The sequence below is a fragment of the Symphalangus syndactylus genome, chromosome 8 (assembly GCF_028878055.3).
Source record: "Symphalangus syndactylus isolate Jambi chromosome 8, NHGRI_mSymSyn1-v2.1_pri, whole genome shotgun sequence".
Taxonomy (NCBI): Eukaryota; Metazoa; Chordata; class Mammalia; order Primates; family Hylobatidae; genus Symphalangus; species Symphalangus syndactylus.
The window spans coordinates 14,174,215-14,190,093 of record NC_072430.2 but is presented as its reverse complement, the minus strand read 5'-3'; the positions used below and the strand labels follow the sequence as shown (position 1 = coordinate 14,190,093).

The window sequence follows — 15,879 nt, the reverse complement described above, 5'->3', positions numbered from 1 at the left end:
CAAGGGTGCAGCACCCATGTAATTTTTTTGTATTCTTATCACGCTTTCATTATGTTGGCAGAGCTATTCAGACTGCAGGGTGTGGCCCCTGGGTGGATGTGAAATAATTTAGTAGGTTGTGACCAGCATTGTTTATATTTATGGGGTACAGTGTAATGTTTTGGTATATACACACACATTGCGGAATAATTTAATCGAGCTAATTAACGTATCCATCACGTCACTTCGTTTAAAGTTTGCTCCCCCAGCAGTCTTGAAACACACGTTAGTATGAATCACAGTCACCATGCTGTTCAGTGGGCTGAAAAACGTCCGCCCTTCTGTCTAACAGAGGCTCTGTGCCCTTTGCCCAGCAGCTCCACAAGCCTACCCCCACTACCCACCTCCACCAGCCTGGGTAACCACCATTCCCTGCCTCTGTGAGCTTGACTTTTTTAGATCCCACGTCCAAATGAGAGTGCATCCTGTTTGCCTTTCTGTGCCTGGCTTATTCCACTTAGCATAACGTCCTTCAGGGACTAGTATTTTCTTAAATGAAATGGAATAAAAGAAAAAATATCAGGGTGCATTGTAAATTATTAGGGCAAGTACGGCTTTATGACGTCTGTTCTCAGGGATACACACACACGTTGGTATAAATGGGGTGATACATAAGCATCCGTTTCTTACTGTGTTTCCTGGTCAACAATTGAAAAATACTCTGGTAAAAGATTTGCTAGTTTTTAGCAAAAACTTGAAAAAGCATCTCATTTATTCTGAAATTCAGTCAGCTGCTGCACTTTGCCTCACCCTAATTACTGGAAGAGATTCTGAGAAACACTGTTTATAGGATTCCCTATTAAATTAGGACTGGCTGGGCATGGTGACTCACACCTCTAATCCCTACCCTTTGAGAGGCTGAAGTAGGAGGATCACTTTAGGCCAGGAGTTTGAGACCAGCCTGGGCAACATAGCAAGACCCTATCTCTAAAAAAAAAAATTTTTTTTAAGCCTAACCAGACATGGTGGTGGCGTGTACCTGTAGGCCTAGCTACTCAAGAGGCTGAAGTGGGAGGATCACTTGAGCCCAGGAGGTCAAGGCTGCAGTGAGCTATGATTGCACCACTGCACTCCAGCCTGGGGATAGAGCAAGACCCTGTCTCTAGAGGGGAAAAAAAGAAAGAAAGAAAAGTACCAGGACTACCGTTTTCTGTTTGAAGGGGTTTTTTTCTTCTGAAACTCTGTCAATAAGCTAACAGAAGGCCTATATTGTGAAAATTTAATTGATATCGTTGTTAATTAATATGAAAACCACTTTTGGTTACATTAATTAAAGAATTTCTTTTTTAGGTTTCCTTGTTGCAGAATGAAAGTGTAGAAAAAAACAAGAGCATACAAAGTTTGCACAATCAGATATGTAGCTTTGAAATTGAAATTGAGAGACAAAAGGAAATGCTTCGAAATAATGAATCCAAAATCCTTCATTTACAGGTAAGAATCTTAGGACTACGGCCAGATCAAAGGGTAGAGGAGCTTGCCTGTGTTCCCCTTTAGGGCTTTCTTAGCGAACTGCTTGAGCTGAGTCCTTGACCTTTGCAAGGAGAAAGGCACTGATTTCTCTGGCCTAAGTGGTGAAGGCTTAGAAAAGGCAGCTGGGCTAGCACAAGCCCGGCCTGGGAAGCTGTAGGTCAGCATTTTCTTACTGCCTTTTCTCTGAAGAGCAAGCCTCCACCCCTCTTCCATGCCTTTGATCTACTGTTGGAGAAATAAGATGCGAAGCCTGTATTTTTTAAATTAGCTGTTTTTATTATTTAAGATTTCATATTGTTCATGAGTAGTTGCTGTGTGCAAAGTCTCACTTCCTGCACTGAAGTGCTGTGCAGCCCAGCTACTCTGTTGTGAGCTTTCCAGTGACACACGCTCACCCGCTGGGTTTCACTGTGGAAATCCACACGCACCTCCAGAAGAACAAACCAGTGAACCGTTGCCACCCTGAATAGAGGCGATGATGTAAAGGGGACTGATGAAATGTCGCTCCTCCTGTCGTCTGTCGTCACAGCTGTCTGTGGGGTGCTTGTTAATAGATGATCATTGTAGATGCTCTCTGCACATTCACTTACTCATGTGCGTTTGTGATAGTAATTCCCATGGGTGTGTCACACACCGTGGAAAAATCACTCATGTCACTGAAGGGCCTGAACTTAACGGTGTATCCCTAGATTATCTGGAAGAGAAAATATTTCTAATAGCACAGAGTCATGGCATCTTTGAGAATGCCTTTTCTCCACTTTTTGACATTGGAGATGAGTCATAATGACTTGAATTGCATAGAGATTTATTAAATTAATTTCATTTTTATTATACTTTGTAGTTACCCAGAGAGAAAAAGAGAAAACACAATGAAACATTAGATTGTATTAGAAAAGGCCCAAGTCATTAGCATTAAATCAAGCCAAATGAAGTACAATGTTTCTTAAAACACCAAGCCTCCCGCTGGAAGCCCCCAGCATTTTGCTGAGGGCCCAGCAATGTGTCGGTCATCAGACTGGCAAGGTGACTGGTCAGGCCACTGCTGCAGGGCCGTGGCCACCCTGTAGCCCACCCACACCTGCGCTCCCTGGCAAGCAGCTCTGGCTGTTCATGAGATCATTGCTGTGTTTTGACCTGGGCCTCAGAGCGGCACTGGAAAGGCCGGGGAAATCACCTCTTAAAATAGCCACAACAGAAGGAAGAATGCACAAGTACTGGATTTATTTACAACAAAAAGTTAGAACATACACAGTGATGTATTGACGCCCCATCCCAAACCTCAGATTTCCTCTGCGTTCATCTTCAGTTTCTCCCCTTCCGGTCAGGTGTTCTCATTTACTTTACTTTTTAGTTGAGTTTAATCACTCTATGGTATGCGATTTCTACTTGAGAACTTTTGTGAGTGGATGAACCAGTGAAGCATAAGTCAGAAAGAAAGGGGGAAACCAAGTTGCCAAGGCCAGAGAAGCGAGGGTGGAGCGATGATGGCACAGCCAGTGTCCCCTGACCTGTGACGAGTCAGAGGTGATGGCGCACCCGCCTCTTCCCCACAGGAGGCTGGGTGTGGCGGAGAGCAGGTTGTGTTTAGGGAAGGGACTCAGAGCAGGCTGCCCGCGCCTGATTCCCCTGAGTGCAGGGACACGGCCCTGCCTGAAATGTGTAAAAACTCTTCTCCATGTGACCCGTTGAGCAGGTGTGGTCTACACAGAAGGTCCTTCCAACCGTGTGGTTTTTTGAAAGGGGAAATTCAGTGTTACCTTTGGGACCACTTTGGGGTTGGTGGTGTTTGGCCAGGAGGATTCTGCACTGTCCATCCTCAGGAAATGCTGATTGAAAGCCTTCTGATGCCCGGAGGTGCTGGCTGTGTGGGAGCTGCACTGGGCCAGGCCATCCCTCTGCTGCTGCAGGCCCCGCCCACCCTCTTGAGCGGCAGCCCAGCCCAGCCGTGTTCTCCACTGTTTCATCCTCAGAGCCCTTCCGGTTGCCCCAGGAAGGGTTTATCGTAAAATCTTACTGTGGCCCAGAAAACCTCTGTGACTGGCCACCGGTCACCTTCCCACCTTCGCCCCACTCCCCGTGCTAAAGTGGACCAGCTTGTTGTTCCTTGAGAGGCTCCATGCTGCTGCACAGATGTCTTTTTCTCCTGCTTCTCTTCCTGGCCAGCTCCAGGCACTCCTCCAGCCATGTTTGTGGACCACCTAGGTGATGAGGGCACACGTCACTTGGGGTCTTCTTCTTTCTTCCTTGTCTGATTCTCCAGTAGACCCTAGAGTCCTGGTGATGGCGGGAGTTGAAGCACAGAGGGCCCGATGGTCTGGCTGTGGCAGTGGGGGTGCAGGCGGGGGGTCAAGGAGTGGAATTCAAGAGCGTCTTTGCTTTTGCATGCCCGGGGAGCGATGAGTTCTTAATATTTTACTTCTTAAATATCCTGTTTTTCTTTATTAAGAAGACAGCCAGGCCGGGCACGGTGGCTCACGCCTGTAATCCCAGCACTTTGGGAGGCCGAGGCGGGCGGATCACGAGGTCAGGAGATTGAGACCATCCTGGCTAACACGGTGAAACCCCGTCTCTACTAAAAATACAAAAAATTAAACGGGCGCGGTGGCGGGCGCGTGTAGTCTCAGCTACCTGGGAGGCTGAGGCAGGAGAATGGCGTGAACCCGGGAGGCAGAGCTTGCAGTGAGCCGAGATAGTACCACTGCAGTCAGGCGTGGGAGAAAGAGCAAGACTCTGTCTAAAAAAAAAAAAAAAAAAAAAAAGCCTAGGCCGGGCACGGTGGCTCATGCCCCTATTCCCAGCACTTTGGGAGGCCAAGGCGGGTGGATCACAAGGTCAGGAGTTCAAGACCAGCCTGGCCAAGATGGCGAAATCCTGTCTCTACTAAAAATAGAAAAATAAGCTGGGCACAGTGGCAGGCATCTGTAATCCCAGCTACTCAGGAGGCTGAGGCAGGAGAATCGCTTGAACCCGGGAGGCAGAGGTTGCAGTGAGCAAAGATTGTGCCACTGCACTCCAGCCTGGGCGACAGAGCAAGACTCTGTCTCAAAAAAAAAAAAAAAGAAGATAGCATAGGTGCGAGCGTGACCCAGGCTTCTGGTGTCAGTGGACTAGATGAACTGATGGTTCTTGCAGTCAGGGGGTCCACAGGGCACACGCAGAGGAGCACACGCTGGGACAGAAGGCAGGGATGTCCATCCACGTGGCCCTCACTCAGGTTGCTGGCACCACTGGGCTTCTCACAGTGCCGGGCTTGTGTGCCAGGGTCCCAGTGGCCTGAGAGTGAGGCATCACAGCAGGTGACGCAGTTGCAGCCCTGGCATGCAAGTGTGTGAGGCTCACGGGCTGATGTTCCCTGAAGGCAGACCTTCTGATTTGGATTGTTGATGTGGAGTGCATTTTGTCTCTTCAGCTCTGTGTCGGAGTCTTTTTTCTGTACTGTTCCACACCTGCACTTGAGATTTATTTTTATAGAAACTGCAGTGACCGAGTGTAGACCGTTCTTCAAGGATGAAATCACGTTTGCTGGGTTTTAGAGAACACTTGATGTGACTCTGCGTTCTGCTTTGAAACGGTGCCATTGATACAGATGAAAGGCCTGTTTTAAAAATAGCCCGAGTTCCCTTGCTGCTCGTGGAGACGCCTTTTATTTAGTCGCGCTGGTCTGTGCATGCAGTGCATGCGTGTTGTGTGTTCCTGACTCGGGGGCCCCTGCTGTGCGGGGGAGTCCTTGCTGGAGACTCCCCGTTCTGTGCTCAAGGTCAGGCGTGCCCTTGCGTAGCACCATCACGGGGAGGGGTGGCTCGGTGCCATCACCCTCTTAACCTCGGGGGTCTGAGGCTCAGCGTGAGGCGCAGCTTGTCTTGGGCCACCCTGCCTGGGACTCATGCTTCATTTCAGGGTTTGCTAACTTACAAAGGGTGTCTCTCAGACCTCTGTTGATCAGATTTTCATTAACTTTCCCCTGCCACTCGCGAGCACCCCCGCCAGCTCAGTGCACAGTATTAGAAGGTGGAGATGCAAGAGGCTTCCAGTGCTCAGTAGAGGAGCCGTGTGATTTGGATGTTCAGTGTCATCAGTGGTATTGTCCCCCAGCAAATAGACTTGGTGAGCTGATTAAACATCCTTCTGAGCATGTATGATTGTGTAAAATAAAGGGACAGTGACAGTGGAAAGAGGTGTTCTTTAGAGAAATTATCCTTACTTTTTAGAGGTTAACTAACATCATGTTTCTTGGAAAGAACAGGAAGAATAACACTGCTTTTACGTCCAAAAGGCCACCCAGACCTGTCATGTTTGTGTCTTCGTGGTTAATAACAGCCAGCAAAGGTGCTGAAACCTAGATGTTTAAAAATAGACTTCCAAAAGGAGAAGTGAATTCAGGGGGCTCTGGGGCCCGCCCCTTGAGCACCCGGTGTGGCCCGCAGCTTGTGAGGTGGCTCAGTCATTCCACAGCTGCATTGAGCACTAAACTCTCCAGCCGTCACAAGCTGCTTGAAAATGCACATCATTTTTTGAAGTGAAAGTCCCTGGCTTCATCTCACAGGTGGACAATCCAGCCCCTTAACATAGACTGGGCCACCAGGGCAGAGTACAGCTCCCACCTCTCCAGGTAGTGACAAATATGAGTGGCCTGTGTGTTTTGGGAAAGGGCTTTCTGAATTAGTTAAATGAAGTAGCATAAAGTCAGGCCTGGTTGCTGGCAGCCTCGTGTGTTCGTGGCAGGGTTTCTGCGTTCCTGCCTCCCTCACTGGGGCCTGGCAGCCTGAGTGTGGAGCCAGCGGGGGAAGACCCCTGCGTCTGCGGCATCGGCCCACTGGGTTTCACCCAGGGCCTGAGGACGTGCCTTGGGGCCCTTTCCTGCCACCATCCAGGTGGGAGGGGTCTGAGGAGTGGGAGTCTTCTCCTGGGACCCTGGGGTCGTTCTGGGGCACCCCCTGCAGCCACAGAGACAGGGCTGTGCTTCTGCCCCAGACCCAGCAGCAGGGTAGGAGGCCTTTAGAAGTTCCAAGGGAAGATGAGGCCACATGGACATGATTCTGGCATCCTAAACTTGAGACCCTGTGGCAGCCATGCAGGGCCACCTGCCCCGTGGGACCTTCACTTACAGGGGTGAGGCCTCTCTGGGAAGCAGGGACCCTCTGTACTATGGCCCCCGAGGTATATGAGGGTTGCAGAGGAGATGTCCATGGGAGACTTGTGGCCCCGCACAGTTGCTGTGGCCTGGGAGAAGAGCTGGGAGGGACACGTGGGAGTGTGAGGGTGAGGTCGGATCTGGGTATCTGAACAGGAGAGCTGGTGGGGTTGGCTGACGCCAGGGTGTGGGCGTGTGAGAAACAGGTGGGCAGGCGGCACCAGTGCTGCTGTGAAACAGGGAAGCCTGGGCAGGGGCTGTAGGCAGCAGAAGCATGAGCTGCTGCCTGCCCCAGAGACAGCAGAGACCTCTCCCCCGGTCTTCTGAACACTTGCCACCTGTCACTTCACTTTCCTGATGGCTGTCTGTTGACAAAGCAAGCTGACGTAGGGGAGCCTCCTGTTGTTTTCTTCCATGTGGCTTCACGTCACCTCGAGTGCTCCCCGCTGGCACAAGCACTTGTTCCCAGGGAGCTCCCAGGAGGCCCGATGCAGAGCCCCGCTCCTGGAGTCAGCCTCGGGTGGCAGGCCTCATACAGGGGCCTCTGTGACTGTTCTGCTCCTAGCCCGTCTGTATTTTGATGGGAGGCGGTGCAGCATTTTCCGAGTCCTAACTATGTTTTACTTTTTAACACCTTTGGTTTGGAAGCGAGTGATAGACAGCCAAGCAGAGAAACTGAAGGAGCTCGACAAGGAGATCCGGCCTTTCCGGCAGAACTGGGAGGAAGCAGACAGCATGAAGAGCAGCGTGGAGTCCCTCCAGAACCGCGTGACCGAGCTGGAGAGTGTGGACAAGAGCGCGGGGCAAGTGGCTCGGAACACAGGTGAGACAGGGGCCGGAGCTGGGCCAGCAGTGTGCATCTGGGCCCCGGGTGAGTGCTGGGGCGGGGTCCGTGGGATGAGGGCTGTGTTAGGTACATGTGCCTTAGGAAGTTCTTCCTAATTATGGGTAACACGCAGAGGTGTGATGACTTTCCTGCTGAAAGTCCCCCAGCAAAGACAAACGCTTGTCCCCTCCATGTGAGGCCCTACATGGTGTAGAGAGTAGGAGCAGCAACAGCCACGGGAAGCTGCAAAGCCCTCCCAGGAGAGACTGGCCGAAGGGTGACCCGCAGGACAGGCCCAAGCGCAGATGGCAGAGGCCAGGACCTGCTGGTGGGGGCGCCCCAGACCCCACTCCTAAGGGCCGGGGGGCAGCAGTCCCACTGCGCTCTGCCAGCATGTTTCTGATCCACAAGCAGATGTGGGCCTATGGCTTTGGGGACTGAAAGAGTATTGGGAATATTTACATGAAGAGGATTAATGGCAGAAAGGAACACAGATTACCGGTGTGTGTGTGGGGCCGGACGAAGCAGGCAGAGAAGGAGGTTGGAGGAGAGGGGAGCAGCTTAGCCTCCAAGAGAGCAGAGGCCACCTGCGGGTGCTGAGGCCGGAGGAAGGGTTGGGGAGAGCACAGCTGTCTCCTGCTCCCAGGAGCTCCCACCAGCGGGCTTCCCAGGAAGCCACAGTGGAGTGCTCTGTCTTGGACCCTGCAGTGAGGTGTCCTTTGACACACAGGCAGGTCAACCGCCCAGGACATCCCCTGTCAGCAGGCTGTGCCTAGTAATATGTCCAGACAGACAGGGCTGTGGATATGGGAGCTGTGGTAAAACTGGGACAGGGACCTGGGCTGTTCCCTGGGAGGCGGTGGCCTCAGGACATCTATCTACACAGTTTTGCTGGTGTTGCCCTCAGAAACCACAGTGATTTTTATATTGTTGATTCAGATGCTGGTGTGACTGGGCATGGTGGTGTGGCCTATAGTCCCAGTGCTTTGGGAGGCTGAGGTGGGAGGATTACTTAAGCTCAGGAGTTTGATGCCAGCCTGAGCAACAGAGCGAGACCTTGCCTCTTTAAAAATTAAAAAATGAGGCCGGGCGCAGTGGCTCACGCCTGTAATCCCAGCACTTTGGGAGGCTGAGGCAGGCAGATCACGAGGTCAGGAGATCGAGATCATCCTGGCTAACACAGTGAAACCCCGTCTCTACCAAAAATACAAAAAATTAGCCGGGCGTGGTGGCGGGCGCCTGTAGTCCCAGCAACTCGGGAGGCTGAGGCAGGAGAATGGTGTGAACCCAGGAGGCAGAGCTTGCAGTGAGCCGAGATTGCGCCACTGCACTCCAGTCTGGGCGACAGAGCGAGACCCCGTCTCAAAAAAAAAAAAAAAAAAAAAGGGCGGGGGGCCAGGCACGGTGTCTCATGCCTGTAATCCCAGCACTTTGGGAGATCGAGGCAGGTGGATCACCTGAGGTCAAGAGTTCGAGACCAGCCTGGCCAACATGGTGAAACCCTGTCCCTTCTAAAAATACAAAAATTAGCCAGGTGTGGTGGCGGGCACCTGTAATCCCAGCTGCTCAGGAGGCTGAGACAGGAGAATCGCTTGAACCTGGGAGGCAGAGGTTGCAGTCAACTGAGATGGTGCCACTGCACTCCAGCCTGGGCAACAGAGCGTGACTCCATCTCAAAAAAATGAAATAAAATAACAAGTGCTGGTGCAGCTTTGCTTTCCTAACCTTTCTGACGTTCACCTGTCTCATTCACCAAATCCCTCCTCACCTGTGGCAGGCCTGCTGGAGTCCCAGCTGAGCCGGCATGACCAGATGCTGAGTGTGCACGACATCCGCCTGGCCGACATGGACCTGCGCTTCCAGGTCCTGGAGACCGCCAGCTACAACGGCGTGCTCATCTGGAAGATTCGCGACTATAAGCGGCGGAAGCAGGAGGCCGTCATGGGGAAGACCCTGTCCCTTTACAGCCAGCCTTTCTACACTGGCTACTTTGGCTATAAGATGTGTGCCAGGGTCTACCTGAACGGGGACGGGATGGGGAAGGGGACGCACTTGTCGCTGTTTTTTGTCATCATGCGTGGAGAATATGATGCCCTGCTTCCTTGGCCATTTAAGCAGAAGGTGACACTCATGCTGATGGATCAGGGGTCCTCTCGACGTCATTTGGGAGATGCGTTCAAGCCCGACCCCAACAGCAGCAGCTTCAAGAAGCCCACAGGAGAGATGAACATCGCCTCTGGCTGCCCAGTCTTTGTGGCCCAAACTGTTCTAGAAAATGGGACATATATTAAAGATGATACAATTTTTATTAAAGTCATAGTGGATACTTCGGATCTGCCCGATCCCTGATGAGTAGCTGGGGAGGTGGATTTAGCAGAAGGCAACTCCTCTGGGGGATTTGAACCGGTCTGTCTTCACTGAGGTCCTCGCGCTCAGAAAAGGACCTTGTGAGACGGAGGAAGTGGCAGAAGGTGGACGCGTGCCGACGGGAGGAGCCACGCGTGAGCACACCTGACACATTTTATAATAGACTAGCCACACTTCACTCTGAAGAATTATTTATCCTTCAACAAGATAAATATTGCTGTCAGAGAAGGTTTTCATTTTCATTTTTAAAGATCTAGTTAATTAAGGTGGAAAACATATATGCTAAACAAAAGAAACATGATTTTTCTTCCTTGAACACCAAAAAAACACACACACACGTGGGGATAGCTGGACATGTCAGCATGTTAAGTAAAAGGAGAATTTATGAAATAGTAATGCAATTCTGATATCTTCTTTCTAAAATTCAAGAGTGCAATTTTGTTTCAAATACAGTATATTGTCTATTTTTAAGGCCTCATCTGGTCTCTGTTTTAATAATTTGTTTGTCAGAAGACCCTGAAGTATACCTAGGTCTTTTTTTTGAAAGTCTCAATTCAGAATCATTTTTTAATTTAAAGTTCTACAAATAATTGTTACTGCAAACATTTTATTTTAAAACGTTGATAGACTGATATTTCTTGGAAGAAAATATAAAATATCAAACACTGGTTATCACTTGTGATAGGAAAGAGAATATTCAACCTGTTGTTATTTCTCGTTAGAAATGTAAACCTTCAATATCTGTCGTAGTTAATGACACGACTTCACAATTCTGAACGGAGCCTCGCTCATGGATGCTGTGCATCATTTTCAGATTTATAATTGTTTTCACCCTAAAATAGGGCATCCGTTGAACTTTGGAGTTCTAAACAAAATCCTGTAGGTGTTTGGATTCTGCCCCATGTGTTCGGACGAGCTCTCTGTTGCTGACAGCACCGGCCTTCGGTCTCCATGTCAGGGGTGGGCGGGTGACTGCTGAGGGAGGCCCGCAGGTGTGTTTCTCCATCCCGTCATCTTGCTGCATGCCATCAACAGTCTCCGAAAGCAACATTGTGCATAGAGCTGGTGGCATACGGTACATGTGCCTTAGATGTGACATGCTGCTTCTCCACCCTGGGTTTGTGTTGAGCATAATTCTAGAAAGTGCTAGTTTAACCAGACTTTTCTCTCCACCACTAGATCTTTGTCTCTACAAGGGCCCTCAGACACCTCTGCACCTGCTGAGGGGAAGCCAGGCTCCACCGTCGGCTTCTGGAGCCTCCGCTGCTTAATTACCACAGATTCCAAATCTCTAGGCCCCACGAGTGAGTCGCCTGGTCCAAGTACGGCCTGGTCCCACCCTGAGGGAGGCAGGTGTGGAACAGAAGCTGAGCCTCTCCGTGTCCCCAACGGGGCCGTGGGCACCCCCACAGCCCGAAGCAGAACCCTCTGAGCATTCCAGAGACCGCTGCTCGGGGGCCTGCCCAGGCTGACCAACGGGCGCTCCTGACCACCACCCTGGCGGGAAGGGTGGCCACAGGGCCCGTCGTCCCAGCCTGCGCCTGCCCGGACGGCATTTTCTCAACTCACTGTTTACTGTCTCTCAGTGTCCAACTGTGATTAGAAGCCTGGAGCCCGGCCCCTGCACCCCTTTTGCTATGCACCACGCTTCATGGTGCTCTTACCACTGATGGGTGCTACACGCGACGGGTGCTTCTTAGGCAAAACCAATGTGTGCGAACCGTCACACCTGTGCCACTCGCCCACAAGCCGCGCCCACAATTGGCCAGCTGGGCCGTGCACGTCAGACTACCTGCCTCGGCTCTCCCCGTGGCCGTGCGGGGACAGCTTGGTGGGTGCCCGGTGGCCCACCTGTCTCTGGTGCTGCCATCTGTCCTGGGTGTGCCTTCGCCCCAGTGCCTGCTGGAAGTGCCCTCTGTCGCACCCACGTGCCCTGAGCTCCCGTGAGGGGCCCGCCGCGCCCTTTCGCGGTCGAAGCGTTCCGTTGTTCTTATCTGCCTTTCCTTTCCCCGCTCTCCTGGGATTGCTTTGGGGGAATGAGTATCCTTGGTTCTGCCCTGTGAGGGAGTCGCGTGTCCCTGCTCATAAAGGAAGGACTTCCTGCAGAAGCTGCGGAAAACTACTGTTCCCTTGAAGGTGTCCCCCACCTCAGGCCTGTCCCCTACCTGCCCTCAGGTAGTTTTCCTGAGGCCAGGGGTTAACAACAGGGACATCCCTGCAACTTCCCCTTCACAAAATGTACAATATTAGATGAAGGATATGCAACATCTCGGTCTGGTAAGAACCATTTCCTCCCCTCTGGGTTGAAGTCCTGGCGTGGCCCCCAGAAGCAGCCGTGCGTGTCACTGGGACGTCTCCAGTAGCCCTTCCCAGGCAGACGCTCCTGGCGGGACGCCATGGGGCCCACCCAAGGGTCCCACAGATGTAACCTGAGTGACAGGAGTCCTTGAGGATGGGATGGCCTGTGTCACATGCTTTGTCCTTGAACCTGAGTGATGGGGGTCCTTAAGGATGGGATGGCCCGTGTCACATGCTTTGTCCTTGTGTTTGGTTGTATCAGGGTCTCTGTTCTGAGTGTGTCTTCCTCTCATGTACTCAGCACAGTGGGCAGCAGCCTGGGGCGGTGTCCCCTCTCCCAGTGGCGGGCAAGCCTTGTGCTGCTCCGCCCTCGGCCCGTGGGCACCCTCACTTGGCGCTCACCACCTGGGCCAGCCTGGGGCCATGGCCTCCCTGCAGCTGAGGCCCAGTGGTCCCTCGGGCAGTGGTCAGCCCTCCCCGCGTCACAGGGCCCTGGCAGTAAGTGGGAAAGGGGGGCGCACACTGTATGCTTGGGAGTGTTGCTTGTTTACCACATGTGACCAAACTCCCAGCAGGACAGAGCTGCTCAGTACTTTACAGAAACCAACTGAGTCCTTTGTGCATGAATTAAGCTGGTCTGCTTCCCCATCACCTTCGTAACAAAACAATGTCCCCTCTCCCCTTGCCTCGAGCAGTTTCTCTAGGACACTGTGGCTTGGGCTGCTCCCTGCTGCCAGGCACGCTGGGCGGCTGGCCTGGGCCCGGCTCACGTGAAGGGCACTGGCTCTCGTGACCACACTGAGCCACGTGCAAGCCACAGCTGGGCCTGGAAGCCTGACCCTCTGGTTCTAGGGCTTGTCCAGCGGAGCCTGCAGAGCTAGAAGTTGGGGTGTGTCTGTGATATGGGGGCCAGGCTGGGAGTAGGGCCTTTCCAGCAGGTTTGGGTGGCTCAGTGAGGGTGTGGAAGTGGGGGACCCATGGGGCCTGGCTTTGGGACTAGACATGCCAGCGCCAGCTGGGCTGGAGGGAGCCTGAGTAAGCCCCAACGTATGCTGGGCTTTTCAGCTCGCCGTGCTCTGGTGACACACAGGCGGCCAGGTTGGGATTTGTGTCAATTCTAGGAGCCGTCAAGCATGAAAGTGGTGCTGTCCCCTGAGCGCAAGCCTCGCCGGGGCCCTGGGCGAAGACCTGGACTTGCAGATGTGTGTTCCCTGTGCAGGTGGACAGAGGGGGCCCTTGTGACCCAGGTTGCAGCCCCATTCCGCCACCCCTTCCTCCCCGAGCAGCCTCTGCTGAGGGGCAGCACCTGTGTCCCTTTGATGCCACAACAGCCAGTTGAACAAGGGAGCCCTGTGCTCAGGCAGCTTCTCCTGCCTCTCCCTCGTTTCTCCTTCCCTGCCCCATCCCCATGCCCTTCTTGGCTTGTGGCGCCGGGGAGCCACGGTGTGGCGTACTGGGGCTCCTGCTCCTTGGGCCACTTCCTCAGCCCGGGCCCCACAGGCCCACCGCCTCTCAGGGCTCCCACTGCACTGGCTGTGGCAGGAGGCTTCCCCATGACCCCGTGTGGCCCAGCTCAGTAAGAATGCAGTTCCAGGCACAGCCCCTGGGACAGCCAGCTGCCTCCCAGACCACTTCAGCCTGCTCCAGGGTCCTCAGTCACCCTGGGCCAGGGGCCACGTGTGCCATGGATGTCGACCATGCCAATGTCACATTCCAGCACCCCCTTTGCTTGATGGCGTCTGGTGGTAGTCACCATGGTGGACCCATATCCTACAGCCAGAGGTGATGTCGGACAAAGGAAGGGGGGTCTGGATGGGTCCTTAAACAACCATTCTGTCTCCAGCGGGGTCATTCCTTGTCAGCCCAAGGGAGGGCCGGGGAGTACACTGATTCCAACAGCTGGGCTGACACCTCCTTTCTCCCCTGCACAGGGAGGATTGGCGCGAGGACCATCACCCTGTGCACAGCCCCGGCAGGGTGGCAGTGCCACTGTCTCCTTGAGCCGTTGCAGGGTTGGGCGGGCGCAGACTCCCCTTGCGGGCCCCTTGCTCAATCCCCGGCCCTCCCAGACTCCTCCCTCTACTGGGGGTAATTTTTGTGTCAGAAGGGCTCTGGCAGAGCTGTAAAATATTGTTTTTTAAAAATTTTAGTCCAGATCTTTACTTATTAGATTGTAGAAGGAGAGCTAGGGAGAGTGCTGGGAGCCCCTTTGCTTTTGTGTCTGTGAGATGAATGAGGGTCTGTCACCCAAATCTACTTCTCAGCCCATGACCATAGTTCTGTTTTCTGTTTGCAAATCTCAGTAGTTCTGTTTTCTCCAAAGTAGAATGTGCCCACCGGGGCCCAGGCCAGGTGAGGTCAGTGTCGGCAGGCTACCTGGTCATTATTGCTGCCTCATCCAGGCTGGTGCCGATGGTCACGGGCACGGCGGCATCAGGGAGCCGGGCCAGCAGGCAGTGTGAGGCAGGGCCAGCCTCACTGCAAGGGTATTTTCTGCCTGACCCTGGTGTGCCCCACACGCGGTTGCAGGGCAGACGTGTGAAGCCTCGGCCCTGTCGGGGCTGGCAGGTGTGCAGGTGAGGACGCTCCGGTGGCCAAGCAGAGCGTGCATTTCATTTCTCCTTTTGCACTGTGTCTAGTCTGTCTTGTGAACTCTCACCATGAAAAGAGGCTAGAAGTCCAGGATCGCTGTACCACTCCTGTAATTAGGTGATGATTGGTTTTGACAACTTGGTCCCCTCAGACAAGTAAGATACCCTCCAACAGCAAATTCAATGACTTAATTGGAAAACACACGAGCCGGCATGATGTCCGGTGATTTCTGTAAGAAACGCCTGTAGGAGAAGTTCTGCGAAGTGTAGAGGGCAGTGTCGACACTGCACGGCATCTGCAGATACGCAGCCTCTTCTCTGCCGGTGCCTCTGTGTTCGGTTCTGTTACCCAAAAACAAAGACCAAAGAAGGCCAATCTCTCATTTGACCCTGTCTTTTTAATCTGCCTGTTTTAAAAGTTGCGTCTGTAGTAGCCGCTTGCTGTGAGGACACATCTTGACAGTCCAAGTGATTTTGTGACCAGTGATTCGGGTCCTGTTTTCCGCTCTTCTAAGAAAAAAAAAGACCGTCAGTTATTGCCCAGCAATAATCATGTTGTTACTGTGAGTTAGCAACATGCCTGACTTTCTGATAGCATTACTGTTTTATATTTTTGTTTATTGTATATTATGTGTGGTTTTATTTGGTATTTATTTGTGTTTTGAGGTCTTGCAATGTTTTTGTGTTTCTGATGCTAATAACTGAAGTTTGTAAGACTGTAGAATGCAAAACTCAGAGATGCTAAACTGTCTTATTAGAGGAAAATAAATCTGATTATGGAGTCTCAGTTTCTGATCACACCGTCTCTTGCAGGCCGGGCCCCAGGTGAGTGGCCTCCCTCCTGCCAGACTCCCCGGGCTGTCCTCTCAGTGGCTGAGCCCGGTATGGCCACCTGGCCAAGACCTGTGTGGCCGGAGGCCCGTGTTTGGTGTGCTGCCCTCTGTCACCATCTTGAAATACTTTGTGATTCTCAGCGAGGGGCCTGCTGTTGCCTTTTCCACTTTGCTTACAGTTTTGCCTGCGGCCTCTGACCTGAAGGGAATCCCGGGGGCCAGGCTCGCAGATCTGTGTCTTGGTCCAGAGCAGATAAGGCGGAGCTCTGACCTCCTGCCCGGACACGTGCCCGCCATCTGGCATGGTGAAAGGGCATGCTGGAC

The 15,879-nt window shown here is 52.7% G+C and overlaps 1 protein-coding gene and 1 long non-coding RNA gene across 16 annotated transcripts in view; both read left to right on the top strand.

Moving 5' to 3' along the window:
• TRAF3 (TNF receptor associated factor 3) overlaps positions 1–15,509 on the top strand; it is a 134,220-nt gene extending 118,711 nt beyond the window's left edge. For 13 of the 15 annotated variants that reach the window (XM_055288095.2, XM_055288092.2, XM_063643889.1 and 10 more), the window contains 3 exons: positions 1,330–1,470; positions 7,289–7,463; positions 9,244–10,311. In XM_055288095.2, coding sequence (XP_055144070.1) covers positions 1,330–1,470; positions 7,289–7,463; positions 9,244–9,815 — 888 coding nt within the window. In that variant the 3' untranslated portion in view covers positions 9,816–10,311. Of the gene's footprint in view, positions 1–1,329; positions 1,471–7,288; positions 7,464–9,243 lie in introns of all 15 variants that reach the window. The other 2 variants (XM_063643886.1, XM_063643885.1) reach the window with 2 other exon arrangements.
• LOC134737280 (uncharacterized) lies at positions 1,479–6,929 on the top strand. The gene is made up of 2 exons (XR_010122003.1): positions 1,479–3,711; positions 6,481–6,929. It is a non-coding gene; the product is annotated as an uncharacterized lncRNA (long non-coding RNA).
• Positions 15,510–15,879: the final 370 nt, after the last annotated feature.